At 41.2% G+C, this 17789-nt stretch overlaps 1 protein-coding gene and 1 long non-coding RNA gene across 3 annotated transcripts in view; both read left to right on the top strand.

Annotated features, from left to right (window-relative positions):
* Positions 1-828: 828 nt before the first annotated feature.
* Positions 829-17789, top strand: part of LOC138976654 (sulfotransferase 1E1-like) — a 52351-nt gene continuing 35390 nt past the window's right edge. The window contains exon 1 of one of the 2 annotated variants that reach the window (XM_070349526.1): positions 829-977. Coding sequence is in view for 1 of the 2 variants with exons in the window: in XM_070349525.1 (XP_070205626.1) it covers positions 1201-1355 (155 nt within the window). In the remaining variant the exon portion in view is untranslated. Of the gene's footprint in view, positions 978-1124; positions 1356-17789 lie in introns of those variants that run through there. The other variant, XM_070349525.1, reaches the window with a different exon arrangement.
* Positions 3047-9062, top strand: LOC138976653 (uncharacterized). The gene is made up of 5 exons (XR_011459106.1): positions 3047-3662; positions 5160-5276; positions 6121-6226; positions 6977-7129; positions 8083-9062. It is a non-coding gene; the product is annotated as an uncharacterized lncRNA (long non-coding RNA).

Genomic DNA, 17789 nt, shown 5'->3' with positions numbered 1-17789 from the left:
TTTGGTCAAGTAATCTTCGACGAAGCCCGGGGTTCGGTATTGCATTTCAGCTTGGTGGCTTAAAAATTAATTAATGACTTTGGTCATTAAAAATCTGAAAATTGTAAAAAAAAATAAAAATTTATAAAACGATCCAAATTTACGTTTATCTTATTTTCCATCATTTGCTGATTCCAAAAACATATAAATATGTTATATTCGGATTAAAAACAAACTCTGAAAATTAAATATATAAAAATTATTATCAAAATTTTTTTTTTGAAATCAATTCAAAAACACTTTCATCTTATTCCTTGTCGGTTCCTGATTCCAAAAATATATAGATATGATATGTTTGGATCCTTCTTAGCGCAACGAATACCCCGCTCTTCTTGTCAATTCCACGGGCACTGCCTTTGCCACGGGCGGTGGAGTGACGATGCTACGAGTATACGGTCTTGCTGCGTTGCGTTGCGTTCAGTTTCATTCTGTGAGTTCGACAGCTACTTGACTAAATATTGTATTTTCGCCTTACGCGACTTGTTCCTTTGTTATGATAAATTTAAGTATATGATATCATTTGATATTTTTTTTAGGAGCAAAGCGTAAACAACACACACTCACAACACACACACACGCATGCACGTATACACACAAACGCACACACACACACACACACTCACATACGCACACTCACACACACACACACACACACACACACGCCAAGATAACATTACTACCAGGGGCGGATTACACACACTCTACTTGCATATCTGTTGAGTTCGCGTGCACACACCGTGATGTAACTAAAAACGTAACCTTGACCCCATTTAATTCGACTGCGGGTCTAACGCGGCAACATTATCACCGTGATTCAGCAAAGTTCAACAAATGTGGGATCAACTTTTAGCAGTGCGGCATGTGATGGAACGATCCTTCAGTCTTCATGAGATACTCCGATTGAAATATATAGCTGTCGACTGACGTACACAAAAACAGTAAGACGTTGCTAAGTAAATTGTGTGTGTGTGTGTGACGGTGTGTGGGTGTGTGTGTGGTGTGTGACGGTGTGTGTGTTTGGGTGTATGTGTGTGTGTATGTGTGGGTGTAGGTTTTTGTTTGTTTGTGCGTGACTGAGTGTGCTGCGCGTGCATCACGCATGCATCTTAGTCTGTGTCTGTGTCTGTGCGTGTGATTTAAAGAAAGTATAGACTAACAACAATGTTAGTTCTTACGTTTGCGTGCGTGCCACGTGCGTGCTTCTGGCTGTCGGTTTGTTTATCGGTGTCAGTGCCCATTTCGTTTTGTTTTTTAGACAAAACTGATCATTATTACACCCGTGACACAACTTCAAAAGGGCGTACTATATTTTGGCCGTGAGTATAATTATTTTATTAGATACATTCCTAATATGTTACAACGTTTATCTTTGTACACTCCAGAATTCAGTATAGTGGGTCTCGAAAAGGTCGACCCAGAAACTGACTGCAAAAACGTCTGAGTGACTGCGACGAGTGGGAGGTCCGTCTATTATAAAAGTATAATCATTATGGATATGATTAATTGGGCACGTATCTAGCAGGCGCGGTAACGAACAAACAGCTAACATCATCACCGTGTAGGGCTAAAATCAGGATTGGTGGTGTGAATGATCCGTACAACCGTAGGTACGACAGGAGGTATTACACACCGGTACGACCGAACATAAGGTATCAATAAACTCCTCTTGTGCAGCGGGTTGAAAGTATACCCTGATCCCTCGGAGATATACCTCCACTCCGGTCTGAACGACCTCACGTGACATGTTATATGGTAGAAGAGCATGCTGTCGCTTATTCTCCTTCTGAAGATGAGGTATACCCTCAGTTCGGTTAGACTGAAACGATGCTCAAGCAGTGGAATTTGTGTGTGGTTTGTTTCAGAGCAAAATGTTATTTTATCCAAACAAGAAGATATTCTCGCGCACCGCCTTGTTCAGGATATCCACAAGTTGACAATGATGTGTGCGAAATAAATAAACAATGAAACGAACAAGAACGGACGGACGGACGGGCAGACTGACGGACGGACTGACGGACGGACCGACGGGCAGATTGAGGGACGGACCGATCGATGGACGGACGGAGGGACGGGGGGAGGGGGGGGGGGGCGGCGGGAGGGGGGGGTGGCGTTACGGGTAACCCCTCCTGATCCGGTCCTGCAGGGTATTCCTTCAACCCTCTGCACAAGAGGAATCTATTGATACAGACTGAAGGACGGACGGACTGACGGACGGACTGATGGACTGACAGACAGACTGTCGGACGGACCGTATGGACGGACATACGGACGGACTAAAAGGACGAAGGAACGAATAAACGAAGGAAATAACGAAGGAACGAAAGAGCGAACGAACCAACCCACGAATGAACGAACGAACGAACGAACGAACGAGCAAACAAACAAACAAACAAACAAACAAATAAACAAGCAAACAATAAACAATAATTGTGTGCAATCTGGCCCATTTTCAGGGCATTTGTCAAACGTTTGGAGGAGGTCCACAGTTAGGCCTGGGTGGGGGGGGGGGGGGGTTGTCCCACCAACAGGAATTCCCCCCCCCTCTCCCCTGTATTGGGCCCTGCACAAGAGGAATTTATTGATACGGACTGAACTTGAAGAACGGATTGACTGACGGACCGACGGACGGACGGACTGACGGACGTACTGAAGGACTGTCGGACGAACTGTCGAACGAACGAACGAACGAACGAACGAACAAACGAACGAACAAACGAACGAACGAACTGACGAACGAACAAACTGACGAACGAACAAACAAACGAACAAATTAGCAAATGAATACACACATTCGCAGAAAGAAAAAGGCAAAAGGTACATTTGTGGAGTCAGTAAGGGGGGTGGGTGGGCTTCCGGAACCCAGGAACCTTGGGAATCCCCCCTGGCCTAGAACACACACACACTGATCGACACTGACACACACACTGACCGTGACACACAACTTGACGAACGCACACACACACACACAATACACACACACACATCCACACCGGCACACACCGTCACACACACACACACACACACACACACGCACGCACACACACACTGTGACACACACACGTAAACACACACACCGGCAATGACACTGACACACACACACGTACCGTACACACTGACGGGCACACTGCCGGGCACACACACACACACACACACACACACACACACACACACACACAAACACAAACACATACTGACATACTCGCAACTGACATAGCAGAGGGGGGTGGTAAGTCATTTGAACGTTTAATTTCTTTTGTCACAAATTTAACTACCCATCAACAATTACAAACCGTTCCTTGTGTTTTTATTTTGAGATAGTTTTGTATTTTTAGTCACTGCAGCGAAGGGACATCACTCCCGCCACCTTATCTGTATCTTCTTCTGCTTGTTGCCGCAACACGTGGAGACCAGTCCAAATCGTCCAAATGTAGTGGTCATCTGCAGAGACGCCGCCGTGCCGTACAGCTTATCCTGGATGGGAGTCGGGATTCGCTTTTTTTGCACTGCCATTGATGCCAAGAACGGAGCAGCCATGCAGGGTCATTTCAATTTTCATCCAGGAATGGCACAAGCGAGCCAAACCGGCCGATGGTCTTTCGACTCCATGGAGACAGCTGGTGAAGGTAATACTATTTTTATTCCTACATTTGTTGACGACAGAGTGCAACGTTTCTAAAATATGATCGGTGCTAACAGAGCAGCAGGAATATACGTGCCCTTGATGACTTGGTCACTTTCGGTTTCACGGTACCAGTAAAGTCGATCGAACCCCCCCCCCCCCCCCCCTTCCTTTTAGGACCTAAACAAATCTGAAAAAATCAGGTCTTGAAAGGAAGAAGTCTTGAGATGAGAGTAAATATAGAGAGGTTGTGGACAGACAAATCTGAGAAAACAGGGTCTTAAAAGGGAGGGAGTCTTTAATCAGGGGATATTAAAAGTGTTGTTCCACTGTACTACCAAAAAGAGGGGATACTGTTTGATGTTACTGTAAAGACTTACAGTACTTAACACTGTTCTCTCCGATTGCCAGTGTTTGTACTTTGTAACAGATTGTATGACCGGCACGGTTGGCCTTGTGGTAAGGCGCCCGCCCCGTGATCGGGAGGTCGTGGGTTCGAACCCCGGCCGGGTCATACCTAAGACTTTAAAATTGGCAATCTAGTGGCTGCTCCGCCTGGCGTCTGGCATTATGGGGTTAGTGCTAGGACTGGTTGGTCCGGTGTCAGAATAATGTGACTGGGTGAGACACGAAGCCTGTGCTGCGACTTCTGTCTTGTGTGTGGCGCACGTTAAATGTCAAAGCAGCACCGCCCTGATTGGCCCTTCGTGGTCGACTGGGCGTTAAGCAAACAAACAAACAGATTGTATCCTGAAATTTAGCACTGCATGTGTTAACATTTCCACTTCCAGGTCTGTAGTGTGCAAACGTGTTGTCACTGTTACAGCTGAAATGAACTAACAAGAATACTAGTCTGATGTACATAAAATATGGGAGAGGTTTGGGGTCGGGGGTGGATGGCAAGCATAACATTGATAAATGACTATAGTTTTGCAGTGGTTTGCTCTCTTGTACTATGAGTGTTAACAGCAATTGTTTATAATTTGTTACTCAACTTACTGTAAGGACTATTACTATTAGCTTTTCTCAGCAACTGCAAACAATTGTGACTTAATTGCAAGAGCGCTTCATTAAACATTGGGACACTTCTTTTGGTTTTTTTAATGGCTATAGTGTAGAAACTAGAAATGCTGAGATACATTAATGTAGTCATGAACAACAGCAACAACAAAAACAAGAACATGTTTTGAATTCTGATAGCTAATGAAACTGACAGCTTGATTAGAATTATGTAGTTTTTGCAATTGCTGACTGAGTTGCATCCTTTGGTTTTACCTTGCATTGATTATCACCTTTGCTGACAATTGACTCATTGAGTGCAGTATTGAGTAACGTATAGTTATTTTATTTCAAGTTAACTTCTGGCTCTGCATGGTGTTAATCCTACTCAAACTTAGTCAAAGTAAGGTATCATTATTTATGAATAATGTGAAGTTGAAGATACAAATTAATGAGAAAGTTTGTGTATTTTTCTGTACACTCTTGCTATTTACTGTTTCAGTGCTGAACCATTTGCTTGAATGCTTGATCAGATGATGACAGAGTGACACCTGGTGGTACCCAATAAAACTGCCTTTGCTGCTATAAAGTCTACAAGAAATTTCTACAATTCAGAACAGTAAGTGCATGAGGTTCCATTTTAAGCTGTCAAGAGTAAATCTCAGGAATAGATTAGAAGATTTAGTTATGTCACACGTCTTGCTTTCTTGACTTTTCTCACACTCTCTTGTCAGACTCAGAGAGTGCATGATTGTACATTTTTTTTACAGTAATTTTTTATGTTCCTAATTGGAAAACAAATGTGTCATAATCTTAGTGTTTAGGATTACTATATGGCAGAGAGAATCATGGAAATGATTGGGTGATGGCGGTGTGTCGCTGGTGTGCAAGAGGGTGGGTGGGTGTGGAGAGAGTAGTGATGGTAGTCAACTACTAACTAAAAGATTACTGATTGCATACATTTAGTGTTTATTGATTTGGAGGGTGGGGGAGGAAGGCAAGCAGTATTATTACATGTGTATGGGTATACTAGTTGTGCATGTTCCAAATGGGGGTGGAGGTTGGCATGGCAAGCAATAGCTCAGTCGGTATAGTGGCCTTGAAACCGGTTGTGGGGATTTATTTCTCAGAATTGACGTTGTGCAGACTCTGCTTGGTTTCTGAATAGCTTATTAAGCCTGTGACTGTGTGCATACATAAAGATCTCAAGTTCACAGTTTCAGGGCTTGGAATTAATGGAAACATCAACACACATGTAGGAAAAACTCAAAAAAAGGAGGGGGGGGGGGGGAGTTTGGTCCCACGGTAGTGTTTGAATGAAAGCAATCTTACTTTTTAAGAGGGTAATCTTGCAGGACTATGATTCTTACATTGGTAGTTGACTAGTGTAGTTGTGGTTTTGTACTAGTGAGGAATGTCATCTATGTCATGTGATTTCTTGCTTCTTCTTTTTGTGTGTGCAGCTAAAGATGTTGGACCTTGCCTACAGCCTAGTTTTGCATAGATCTCCAACACCGTGGCTTTACTCTGAGACACCACAGAAAACACAGCCTTTTCTGCTGCTGAAAGGTAAACATTAGGTTAAATTTGTGTTTGTTTTGATTTGTATGTTTTCCTTTTGTAGTCTATGGCAGGAGATTTGTGCAGGTGTACAAATGGTAGAGGTGTCAGAGGAAATGTCCACTTGTTACTTGTCTCTATATCAGTATATATGTATCACAAATACGCATCAAATGTACTGGTAGAGACCACATGGACAATTTCAAGCACTTTTCTGCCAGGGGTAGGGTCAGCTATGTAAGAATCATGTCTTACTCTGTTCATGCAAAAATAAGGTTCTGCATTTGAATGAGTTTGAATCAGGCACCTGTGTTTTTGCTCTTGTTTGTGCCCTCTTGTGAACTGTTAACTTATGAACAACCACCCCAGCAAGCAACTCTTTACTGTTCTGAGCACAACAGAAGGGCGCATGGTCTGGGCATATGGATGGTAAACACATCTCATGCACAAGTACAGGCCTGAAAGTGGCGAGTATTTTCAATTACTCGCCATGGCGAGTAAAAATCATGTAAATGGTGAGTAGAAATGTTAATCTACTCCCCACATGCGAGTAAAGTTGATAAAACAAATGGTTGTTTTGACGAGTAAAGTTTCAGTAAATTATGAGAAGTACATGTACTAGCAGTGCTTCATTTTGTGGACTTTCAGTGCTGAAGTATGATTGTGTGGATTGATCATTTTGTATTCTGTTATTCAGATTGCCACTTGCTTTCTTTTACATATATTTACAAGATGGTGGCTGATTTGTGTGTGTTGCAGAACACAGGTCCATGAATAAAAGAACCCAGCTGGTATTCTTCATTCATGGAAAATGAAAGGAAATTTATCAGCCAGGATTCGCCACTCACTCTGCTAAGGGGGAACCCCGGTCAGCCCTACAGTGGATGAACAGCTTGGTCCTTGGAGGGAAAGGTAACTACTGCAGCACTTTAGAAGGGGTCTATGTCGACCAACAGTGGCTGTATTCCCTGTATGTTAATTTCCTGTACATATACAGGGAATATACTTCCGTTAGACGCCATGGAGTTACTTCAAGCTTACGAAAGTGAAAGTGATTCAATGGACGAGAGTACCAGCGAGGAAAACATAATACCAGGCTGTTGGGGGTGGGGGTGCAGATGTTTCTTTAACTAAATCCGTTTTGATAAACGGTCGAAGCATGTTTTGCTTGACTGGATGCCGCACGCGAATTCAGGATTTTAAATAGATTCTCCTATCTAACCGCAGTCACGCGCTTGGCGCAAGATTGTACGATATTATACTTCTTTACAGAAAATCCAACTGTATTCCCGGTACACAGGGAAAACACCTATGGCTATGGGGAATACACCTTCTTTTGGTCGACATAGACCCCTTCAACCTTACAATATGTGAATGTGTAGAATATTATGCTTTTGCTTAAAGCTTGTTACATATGACTAAGACAGAAATGTTAATCATTCCTTTGGTGCAAATCATAAAAAGAACAATAGCGATCTGATGTACTGTGGATCAATCGAGGAAAAGGTGTGTATGACCTAGAAGAAACTGGTTTTGAAAGTGCTGAGGATGGATGGAACATTGATGCAATATTATTTACTACATTGAACCTGGGTTTCAAACTGAAGTGCTTTTTTATGCTTCTTGTTATATATATGGTCTCGATTGACTCCTGTGTTCAAGAGACTGTAAACAACCATAAACAATCTTGTGTTGTTATGTGGTGGTGGTTTTGCTGTTGTCTAGCATCTACCCGTAATTGGCTTTATCAAATGCACCAGAAACGAGCATGAGTTTGTCGGATTAGTGAACTGTTTGAAAAACTTTAATGTATTTGTGGTTGACAGGTTGTTATTATTTCTATATTGTGTTCTTCTTTTTCTCAGGTGGGCTGTCTTCTGAAACATATGAATCGGGAGCGTCACATCTTTCTTCCTGAGACATCCCCTCTTGAAAATGGTGTGGCGTTTAGCTGAATGGAAACGTGGCAGTGTCCTGTTTTTCATAGCTTCGATGCGCGAAGTTGGGGATTTCAGCAGAGAATTTATTGATTGATTAATTAATTAGTTATTTAAGCTCACCTCACTCCTTAGTGTTATTTAGGGGGATGGGGGGGGGGGGGGGGGGGTGGTGTTGGCCTGGATCTTGTTAGTGAACTTTCTTTCTGGCAACTCGCATCAGAAATTCCAGGTTTGCTTTCAAGGCAATAGACGGTTTTTGAAAATAATTCTGTTAGGATTATCAGCAGTCCGGAGGTGTAAAAATCCCTGTACTGCAGTCAGGTTTTTCAAAACATCTCGAGCACGCTCTACGCCTCTGACGGGCTGTATCCCACAATCGGGACAAACGACCAACTTGGATGTGTATGCCATGCGCACAATATGATACCCCTTGCCTTTAAAAATCAGCGGTCACGAGTTCATCAGAGTTCAGAATTTGTTGTGTAAAAGATAGCCGCTGTCAGCTAGCCATTCGTGGCTCAGGTGATTATATTTAATACAAATTTAAAAAAAGGTTTCTTATGTAGCGCACGCCGCACAGCATACACATCACAGTCAGTCGCTTGTCCTGATCGCAGGATAGCGTGAAACATGCTCCGGGAGACTGCCAATAATCCTTACATAGTTATTTAAAGAAATTGTGTATTGGTACAGCATGTTATGCATGTACTAAGATAGCTATTTGTTAATATTTGGTAGATATTTATGGTGGTGTCCCGAATTGCTCCCTCCCAATTTGCCCCATCCCATATGGTCCCCAATTATTCTTGCATTTTGCTGTGAGTAACATAACGTGTGCAAAGGCATTTGTCTGAAGCGCATTTCCAAAAAGACCCCCCGCGGGTTAGGGGGAAGAATTTACCCGATGCTCCTAAGCCATGTCGTAAGAGGCGACTAACGGATTCTGTTTCTCCTTTTACCCTTGTTAAGTGTTTCTTAGATAGTCAATGTTTGTACAGATTTTAGTCAAGCAGTATGTAAGAAATGTTAAGTCCTTTGTACTGGAAACTTGCATTCTCCCAGTAAGGTAGTATATTGTACTATGTTGCAAGCCCCTGGAGCATTTTTTTTATTAGTGCTTTTGTGAACAAGAAACAATTAACAAGTGGCTCTATCCCATCTCCCCCCCTTTCCCTGTCGCGATATAACCTTCGTTAAACACCAATTAAAGAAAGAATTTCCAAAAAGCATAGTTACCATTTGTTTTTTTAAATCTGAATCCGTGACTGTTGTTCTTGAATTCTCTTTCGTTTAGGTTTCCAAAAATGCTGATATAAAGGGGAAGGATAGTTGAAACTGTAACCGTTTACATTTTGCTCCCAGATTTGCAGTTGTTGTTTTTACTAGGAGTTTGGACGGGCTCGGTGTTCTTGTGGATAAGACATCGGCCTCCTATTCAGAAGGTCATGAGTCAAAATCGCGGCCGCCTGGTAGGTTAAAGGTGGAAAATTTTCTGATCTCCAAGGTCATTGCTTATGTGCAGACCTGCTAGTGCCTTATCCTCCTTCGTGTGTACACGCAAGCACAAGACCAAGTGCGCACGGAAAAGATCCTGTAACCCATGTCAGAGTTTGGTGGGTTATAGAAACACAAAAATACCCTGCATGCTTCCCCCGAAAGCGGCGTATGGCTGCCTGAATGGTGGGGTAAAAACGGTCATACACGTAAAAATCCACTCGTGCAAATTTGTGAGTGAACGTGGGAGTTTCAGCCCATGAGCGAAGAAGAAGAAGAACTATGAGTTTTACTCTTTTAAAAAAATGATTTTCAAATTCGAAGATTGCCACAACAGTAGTCTATCTCATCCGACTTGAACCCTTCAGACTCCCTGTACATGTACTTGCAGTTTAAACTCATATTTTGTCTGAGAATAGTTTTCAAATGCAAAGTCCTTCAGAAAAACTGCGAGATAAAAATCTGGAGTGCTAATATCGTGTTGGTGTATCGTGTCAGTGGCCGAGTGGTAACGCACTTGCGCTCGGAAGCGAGAGGTTGCGAGTTCGACCCTGGGTCAGGGCGTTAGCAATTTTCTGCCCCCTTTCCTAACCTAGGTGGTGGGTTCAAGTCTTTCGGATGAGACGAAAAACCGAGGTCCCTTCGTGTACACTACATTGGGGTGTGCACGTTAAAGATCCCACGATTGACAAAAGGGTCTTTCCTGGCAAAATTGTATAGGCATAGATAAATTTTCATAAAAATGTCCACCAAAATACCCGTGTGACTTGGAATAATAGGCCGTGAAAAGCAGGATATGCGCCGAAATGGCTGCGATCTGCTGGCCGATGTGAATGCGTGATGTATTGTGTAAAACAATATTCCATCTCGCACGGCATAAATAAATCCCTGTGCCTTGAATATGTGCGCGATATAAATTGCATAAAATAAAATTAAAATAAAATCCCCGAGCTTAGAACTGTACCCACAGAATACGCGCAATATAAGCCTCATATTGATTGGTATGTAAGAAATGTTAAAGTCCTTTGTACTGGAAACTTGCATTCTCCCAGTAAGGTAGTATATTGTACTACGTTGCAAGCCCCTGGAGCAATTTTTAGATTAGTGCTTTTGTGAACAAGAAACAATTAACAAGTGGCTCTATCCCATCCCCCCCCCCCCCCCCCCCCCCCCCCCCCCCCCCCCCCCCCCCCCCCCCCCCCCCCCCCTCTTTCCCCGTCGCGATATAACCTTGAACGGTTGAAAACGACGTTAAACACCAAATATAGAAAGAAAGAATAATCTTTGAACAGCATTTGGTTGGAAAATGAAAGTCTTCACAAAGCTATCTTCTTCTATTTGTGTGGGTTAATAAATAGGATTTAACATAACAATGTGGTACTGGTATGGGTTTTGTAAAGTGATTACTCAACTTCTGTGAATTGTACCTTCGTGGTGATCATGCTACACACTGGGTAATTCAAGCACAGAAAATAATATTTCTTAATAATTTGGCCTTATAAATGTACTCCGTGACTGTATTTGTATATGGTGAAAAGGAGAAGATATAAAATTTGTGAAATAGGACTTCGTATTTGGTTTTGTCATAATGAATTTGTTGTTTGTGTGTGTGTGGTGTGTGTGTGTGTGTGTGTGTGTGTGTGTGTGAGCATGCATGCATGCTTATGTGTGAGTGCACAATTGTGTGTGTGTATTAATCCAGCAGAAACAGCTTCTCTTCCATACATTTGAATCATTTATATTGATACCACATGGAGACTATTCTGAACACACAAGCGTGGTTTTCTCTCTACAGTGCTTTTCCTAAAGTTAAATATTGAATTTTTGAATTTAAAAGTTTTTGGCACACCACTTTAAGATAATGCTCAAGGAAAATAAATAGTCTTCTTTTTTCATTAACGCTTTTTCTCACAGTGATGTGTCAATATCTCAGACGCAAATCCAGAGTCATGCACCGTTTTATGCTTGGGAAGCGCACTATACTCACTTTGGTAACGGTCACTGTTAGAAACATGCATACCAATCAATCAATTAAGCGAAAATGAATGATAAGATTCGATTATGTTCTTCTTTTTGTGCACAGGCGGTTATATACAAACGTGCATAGTGTCAAAAGAAATCACACACACACACACACACACACACACACTGAAAGTATGAAGAAGCCCCTCCAACTTTTGGTTGAGTTTGACTGCATTACCTTGAGGAGACTGACGACACTTCACAATGGAAAAAATAATAACTTTTACATTTCAGTGATTTGTTTTAAGTACAAAAGTACAAGTGAAAGTAGAAATAAATTAATGTGACACTATCCCGTAATCACATATCAGGGTCAACTATAATCAGTCCATTGGTTTACAAAACTTTATTCAATTTGTTATCATGACAGAAACAATGCATTGTTTTTTTTAAGATAACTCAAGCATAAATGCTTATTTTAAGTCATCCTGGTATGTACATAACAAAGTTTAGCATGATGGCGGACTAGATACATTTACTCATTTCAGACAACGAAAACAAACAGACAAACCTGATGCGCAAGCAATCAAAAAATGGAGGGGGTGGTAGTACAGAACTTGGTGGGGGTAAAAACAAGAAACAAAAAGAAATGGGGTACGAGAGAACAGAATTCAGCATAAGGGGGAAAAAAAAAGGACGACGAAGACTTGGAGCGCCAGAAATGTTGGAAGAGTGGGTCACGTCACAATAATATTAAATGCACAGAAGACACACACGCAAAGTTAATACATTTTGGTGATCGGCGAAAATGGCACTAAATTACATAACGATTGGGCCATAATCGATAAGTCGAAACAAGGACACAAAACACGAGAGAAATTACGAAGAACAATTGGTCAGGCAGCATTTGTCTCATGACAGTGTCAAATGAACATTATGAATAAAATGTAGAGGCTCATGTACGGAACATGCCTGTTTGTCTTAATAAATTCTTGTACAGTTATGAATATGGTCTGATTGACATTCCGGGAATATTGCGGGATGCCTTTCAATAATATTTCAATGAACTTATAATCAGTTATCAATTGACAATAATCGTACATCTCTACACAAGGGTCAATGCAACAAATAGTGCTCAGCAGTCTCCCTTGGGTAACCGCACTCACATTTGGGGCATTCCTTGAGGTGCCACTGACATAAATCAAAATTCAAATCACTCATACCAATACGCAGTCTGCAATTATGGACTTTTTCAAATCTATCTCCAAAATAATAATGACATGGTACTTTAAAATCAACGTTGATTGCAGTAAAGTAATTGACTGACAATTAGGGTTGTATGTGGGGTGCCTAAAATTTGAACTTTTCTTATTCCCGAATATTTTTTGTGGGCGCAGAAGCACGGGGCAAATGGTATTGTTTTTTTCTGGAGGGGGATCAGACAATATAAAACCAATTAGAGGCCGAGTTGCCTGACAGAAAGGCCAATTCTAGCCCCAGTCCATGCCGGTTACATGTAATTAGCTATGCACACATTTGAGATCGATACCCAACCTTACTGAGCATCAGTTCTTTGCGTTATTTTAATTTTCTTGTTTTTCTTTAAAATAAAAAAGGGAATGGTTTTATTGATGTCATTTTATTATGTCATTATCTAGTCAGCATAAATGACTTTTGTGGATACAGGAGAAAGTGTTAAAATGTGAAGATTTCAAGTGTGGTTTGTGGTCATCTGCTCAGTTGACCACTTAAAATGTTGTTTCATTTGATGATACGTTTTGTTTGGTGTTCCCGCTTGAATGTGACAGTAAGTTGTACAATGTTACCATGTGTGTGTGTGTGTGTGTGTGTGTGTGTGTGTGTCATGTGTGTGTGTGTGTGTGTGTGTGTGCGTGCGTGAGTGTGTTTGTGTGTGTTGTTGTGTGTGTGTGTTTGGTAACCGGCTTTGTACAGCGGGACCACCTTATTTTGTCATGTATTTTTATTCATTCTGGAGCTTTATTAAATAAACTGCCCATTTCAATCACAACTCTGGTCTGGTCTTATTGTCAGTGTTGCATAAATGATTGTATGTGAGCTTGTGAACATACAAAGAAAAAAGAAAGAATCATTCTGTGTCGAAATATCTTGACTAAAAATCAGGCGGAAGACTACACCTGTTGCATTTCCTATTATGCTCAGGCAATTATAACTGAGGGCGGAAGCGACAATGATTCGTTTTCCCCCCAGATAACATTAATTTGTAGAGACGGAAAAGGAACACGCACATTCTGGAACTGATTTGTGTAAATAACTGAGAGGGTGTTTTGTCTGTTTTGTGAAACGGTCCTCACACATTTGCAAAGTTCCACAGTTAGGCAGCTGAATTAAAGCATTACATAATGCATAGTGTAAACTCTAGGCCTACTTCAAGGTCTTATTACTTCAAGATGCATACACGTGCTGTTGTATCTGTTAGTGCTTGCCGGACCGTGACCAGTGCTGATTAAAATGGCTTAGATTGTTACTAATTTGAAACTACAGTATGTCCTTTTTACGCGTTGTGGCAACTGAATTTTGTTGGTACCGATGATTTATACAAAGACTTTTATCACAGGTTTCTTCCATATCAAACATTTATACTTACCTTCAAGTTCGAGTTTACCTTTACTTTCACGAGGAGAGTCTGTGTGTGTGTGTGTGTGTGTGTGTGTGTGTGTGTGTGTGTGTGTGTGTGTGTGTGCACGCTTAAATATTCTTGATTTTTGAACATAAGCAGTTTATCTGTCATGGAGTTGTGTGTGTTTTCATGTCTGCGTGTTCTTTTCCCCCTCCTTCCTCCTCTCGGCAGTCCGGCTTCAGTCATTTTATTCCTCCCCTCAAAGCAGAAAGCAGCATTGTGTTAATGTTCAGAACTTTGCCAGGTTTTTTGTTTGTTTGTTGTGCTTCTTTAATTTAGGTTTGTTGTTTGTTTAAAACACTCAAACATACGCACACATTCACACGCACACTTTTACTTTTTAAGTTATAATAAGTATTGCATTCAGCCACGGTTTTTTTTTCTCAGTTGATATTCTGATTTTTGCCATTTTTTTGTGTAATTTGTTTTTGTTGTGCTTGTTTGATGTAGGTTTGGTGTTGTTTGTCGTTGTTTGTTTAACACACACTCAAACACACACTAACCAGACACACACACACACCACCACCACCACCACCACTACAAGAATAGGTTTACACTCACTTTTTCCTCCACGTTTTAATTTTGGCAATATCATTAACCCAGGATTGCAAAGCAGGGATCATTTGTCAATTTCATAACAACGTACATACAATTTCAGCTGGTCACTTCAATAAAATGTGCATCATCACAGGTTTCTGCTGGAATGACAGTGTCTTATCTGTCAACACAAAATACACACACACAAAATGAGTGTGATGCTGTATGCCTCCTAACAGATCCTAACTTCACCCTCCAAACCTCCCTGCAGATGTATGTTCTGTGCACAAAAATAACCTTTTAAAATATACAAAATGCAAACGACATTTCTACATTTGTAGTTGTGCTGCAGACCTGTTTACCCCCATAAGTGTTTTGGAGTAATGCTCAGCCCCAAAAATAGTAATCCTGGTACAAAAATAGTAATCATCCAGCATTCGTCGCCAATTACAACGCACATGACAACTGTGTCTGCGAAACGCAATCATGCACATATATCCATCATTCACAAACAAAACACATCAAGTCAGTTTTTGTAGTCATCATAATGTCAAAGAAGATTACATCAAAAGCACATGCATCACTGATTTTTTTTTCTTTTGCTCGTAGTAGGCCTTTTTCAGTGTGTCAAGAGCTTCTCTACTGTACTTGCGCTTGCTGAAGGTACTGAACTTGTCAAATTCAGGTGCACGGAGCCCCTGGGGCTTTTAGTCATACCTCAGGCAGCTATCTGTTAGAAGAACTACCAAGTTTCATTGACTTGCACCCAAAGAGTCAAGAACTGCGATTTTTTTACGAATCAATTTTGTACTCGGACCCGGCTGGTCTTGACCTATTTTTGGATCTAAATTTAGATCAGGTAGATCACCACATCATGCACAAAAAGACACGTCACTAGCAAACTATGTCAGACATCATCATGAGTTTGTATAAAACAAAATGGAGGCCGGAATCACTCAGTTGAATCGAACTCCGACCAAACACCACGTAATAACTAGGTTAATTTATGCACTCGCGTGAACAAGAAACTGTCGAGCTTCACAGATGTCGTCGTTGGGTAGTTTGGGTTTGTTTTACTACCATAGGAGGATTTTTGAACTGTAAATGCACTCAGCTGCAACAAAAACGCAAAACGAAGGCTGTAAGCTGCACTGTGCCTTTAAGTAGCTCAACACAATGATCGCAGCCCAGGGTGCTAACACAGTTTGGAAGGTCAAGGTTTTATAGTATGCTTCACTAACGGGATCTTATAAAAAGCTAAAACATTTACCACTGAAGAAAAACCATCTCTGAACAATTCAAAATTGTCACACTACTAGTTTTACATTTTAAGGATCTTGCCTAGTGCACATCTTTTTATTATGAAACATTTGTATTGTAAACAAAAGAAAACACAATGTCTTGTGATCTGTAAATGTAATACAGGGAACTTTATACATTGTTCAAGTGAAGTACTGTACAGCCTATTTAGCTTGTTCATTTTCTCCCTATAATCTGCTACAATTCAATAAACTGCTGTAAACTTGTGTGCCCTTAAAGTAGATTTATGTCCTTCTGTGTGGGCACCTTCTTCTTCTTCTTCCTCTTCAGTGTTCAGTGTTTGCATTTGGATGTGTGCTCTCTGGCCAAGTCTTGTTGCACAGGGGTACGGGTGGCAAGAAAAGGCCACCCTCTCAGAACGTGTTGCAGAGTCTGTTCTTCCTACCCTAGCCACAGTCGCACGCTGTAGGTGCAAAACCTATCCTTTTGATGTGTACCTTCAGACAGCAGTGTTCTGTGCAAAGGCGAAAGATGGCTGTCTGTTCTGCGTGAGTAAGATGGGGCTATGGTCTTGAATGAGCTGGTAGCTGTCTGTCTTAAAAAAAAAAAAAAAATAGACATCAAAGAAGCTGCAGCACCAGCCAAGTGTTGACTGTTTTCTTTATGCGTAACCTGGTCCTGGCAGTAGCTGTTGTCCATCTGTAAACAAGCAAGATCATTATTATAATATATTGATGGGTATTTGTTTTACCCAAAAGACGATTAAAATAACATTTAATTTTTTTTTTAGTTATGTGGCATACATGCAGTGGAACGATCATATCTTGTGGATCTTCCCTCTGAGAAAAAAACTACTATTCAAAATGTACTTTTACATACTTTTTTGTTAACTTAGGCTTTTGAAGATCCACATCCAATCCTGCCACAATGTAGGCACAATCATAGGCTAAAATTGTCAGGGTTATTTACCATCGAACTGTCCTCAACATTCTATGCTGACACACACACATGCACACACACACTGGCACAGACACATAACTTGACTTCACTTTGGAAGGTTATGTGATGCTTAAATCATTTGTCTTGCCACTAGTTCATCACAAGTAACCACTGTGTTTATTGCTGGTATGTGCTTAAATGGAGGGAGGGATAGTCTTATCCCATGGTTAAAAAATTTTTTTTTTTAAAAAAAGCCTGGCAGGTGATGTGAGATGTGAGCCAAACTGTGTTCACGAAAAAGCAGCCGGCCTTTAATAACACAAAGCTGCCTCTGTACACAATTCTGCTTTTACACATGCTATCCCTTAACTTGGATTCATACCAAAAATCAAGCCTGGTTTCATAGGAAGGAAACAGTCAGAATGTTGATTCAGCATTTAGAATGATAATCTTATTTCATGTACACGCCTGGCAAATCTGACAATTAAAAGCAGAAGTTTTCTTCACGGGACGGATTTGCTCATTTATTATGTAGCAATGCACTTCATTGGTCACATACACCCCCCCCCCCCCCCCTCTGTGCACAGTGATAGTTTTAAACAAGGAATTCTGTAAACACAGGGGTGGTCAAATACCACCCCCCCCTCCCTCTGTGCACAGTGATAGTTTTAAACAAGGAATTCTGTAAACACAGGGGTGGTCAAATACACCCCCCCCCTTCCCTCTGTGCACAGTGATAGTTTTAAACAAGGAATTCTGTAAACACAGGGTGGTCAAATAA

This window comes from Littorina saxatilis, linkage group LG9, assembly GCF_037325665.1.
Source record: "Littorina saxatilis isolate snail1 linkage group LG9, US_GU_Lsax_2.0, whole genome shotgun sequence".
NCBI lineage: Eukaryota > Metazoa > Mollusca > Gastropoda > Littorinimorpha > Littorinidae > Littorina > Littorina saxatilis.
Note: the sequence above shows the minus strand (reverse complement) of the source record. Positions and strands in the feature narration are given on the sequence as shown.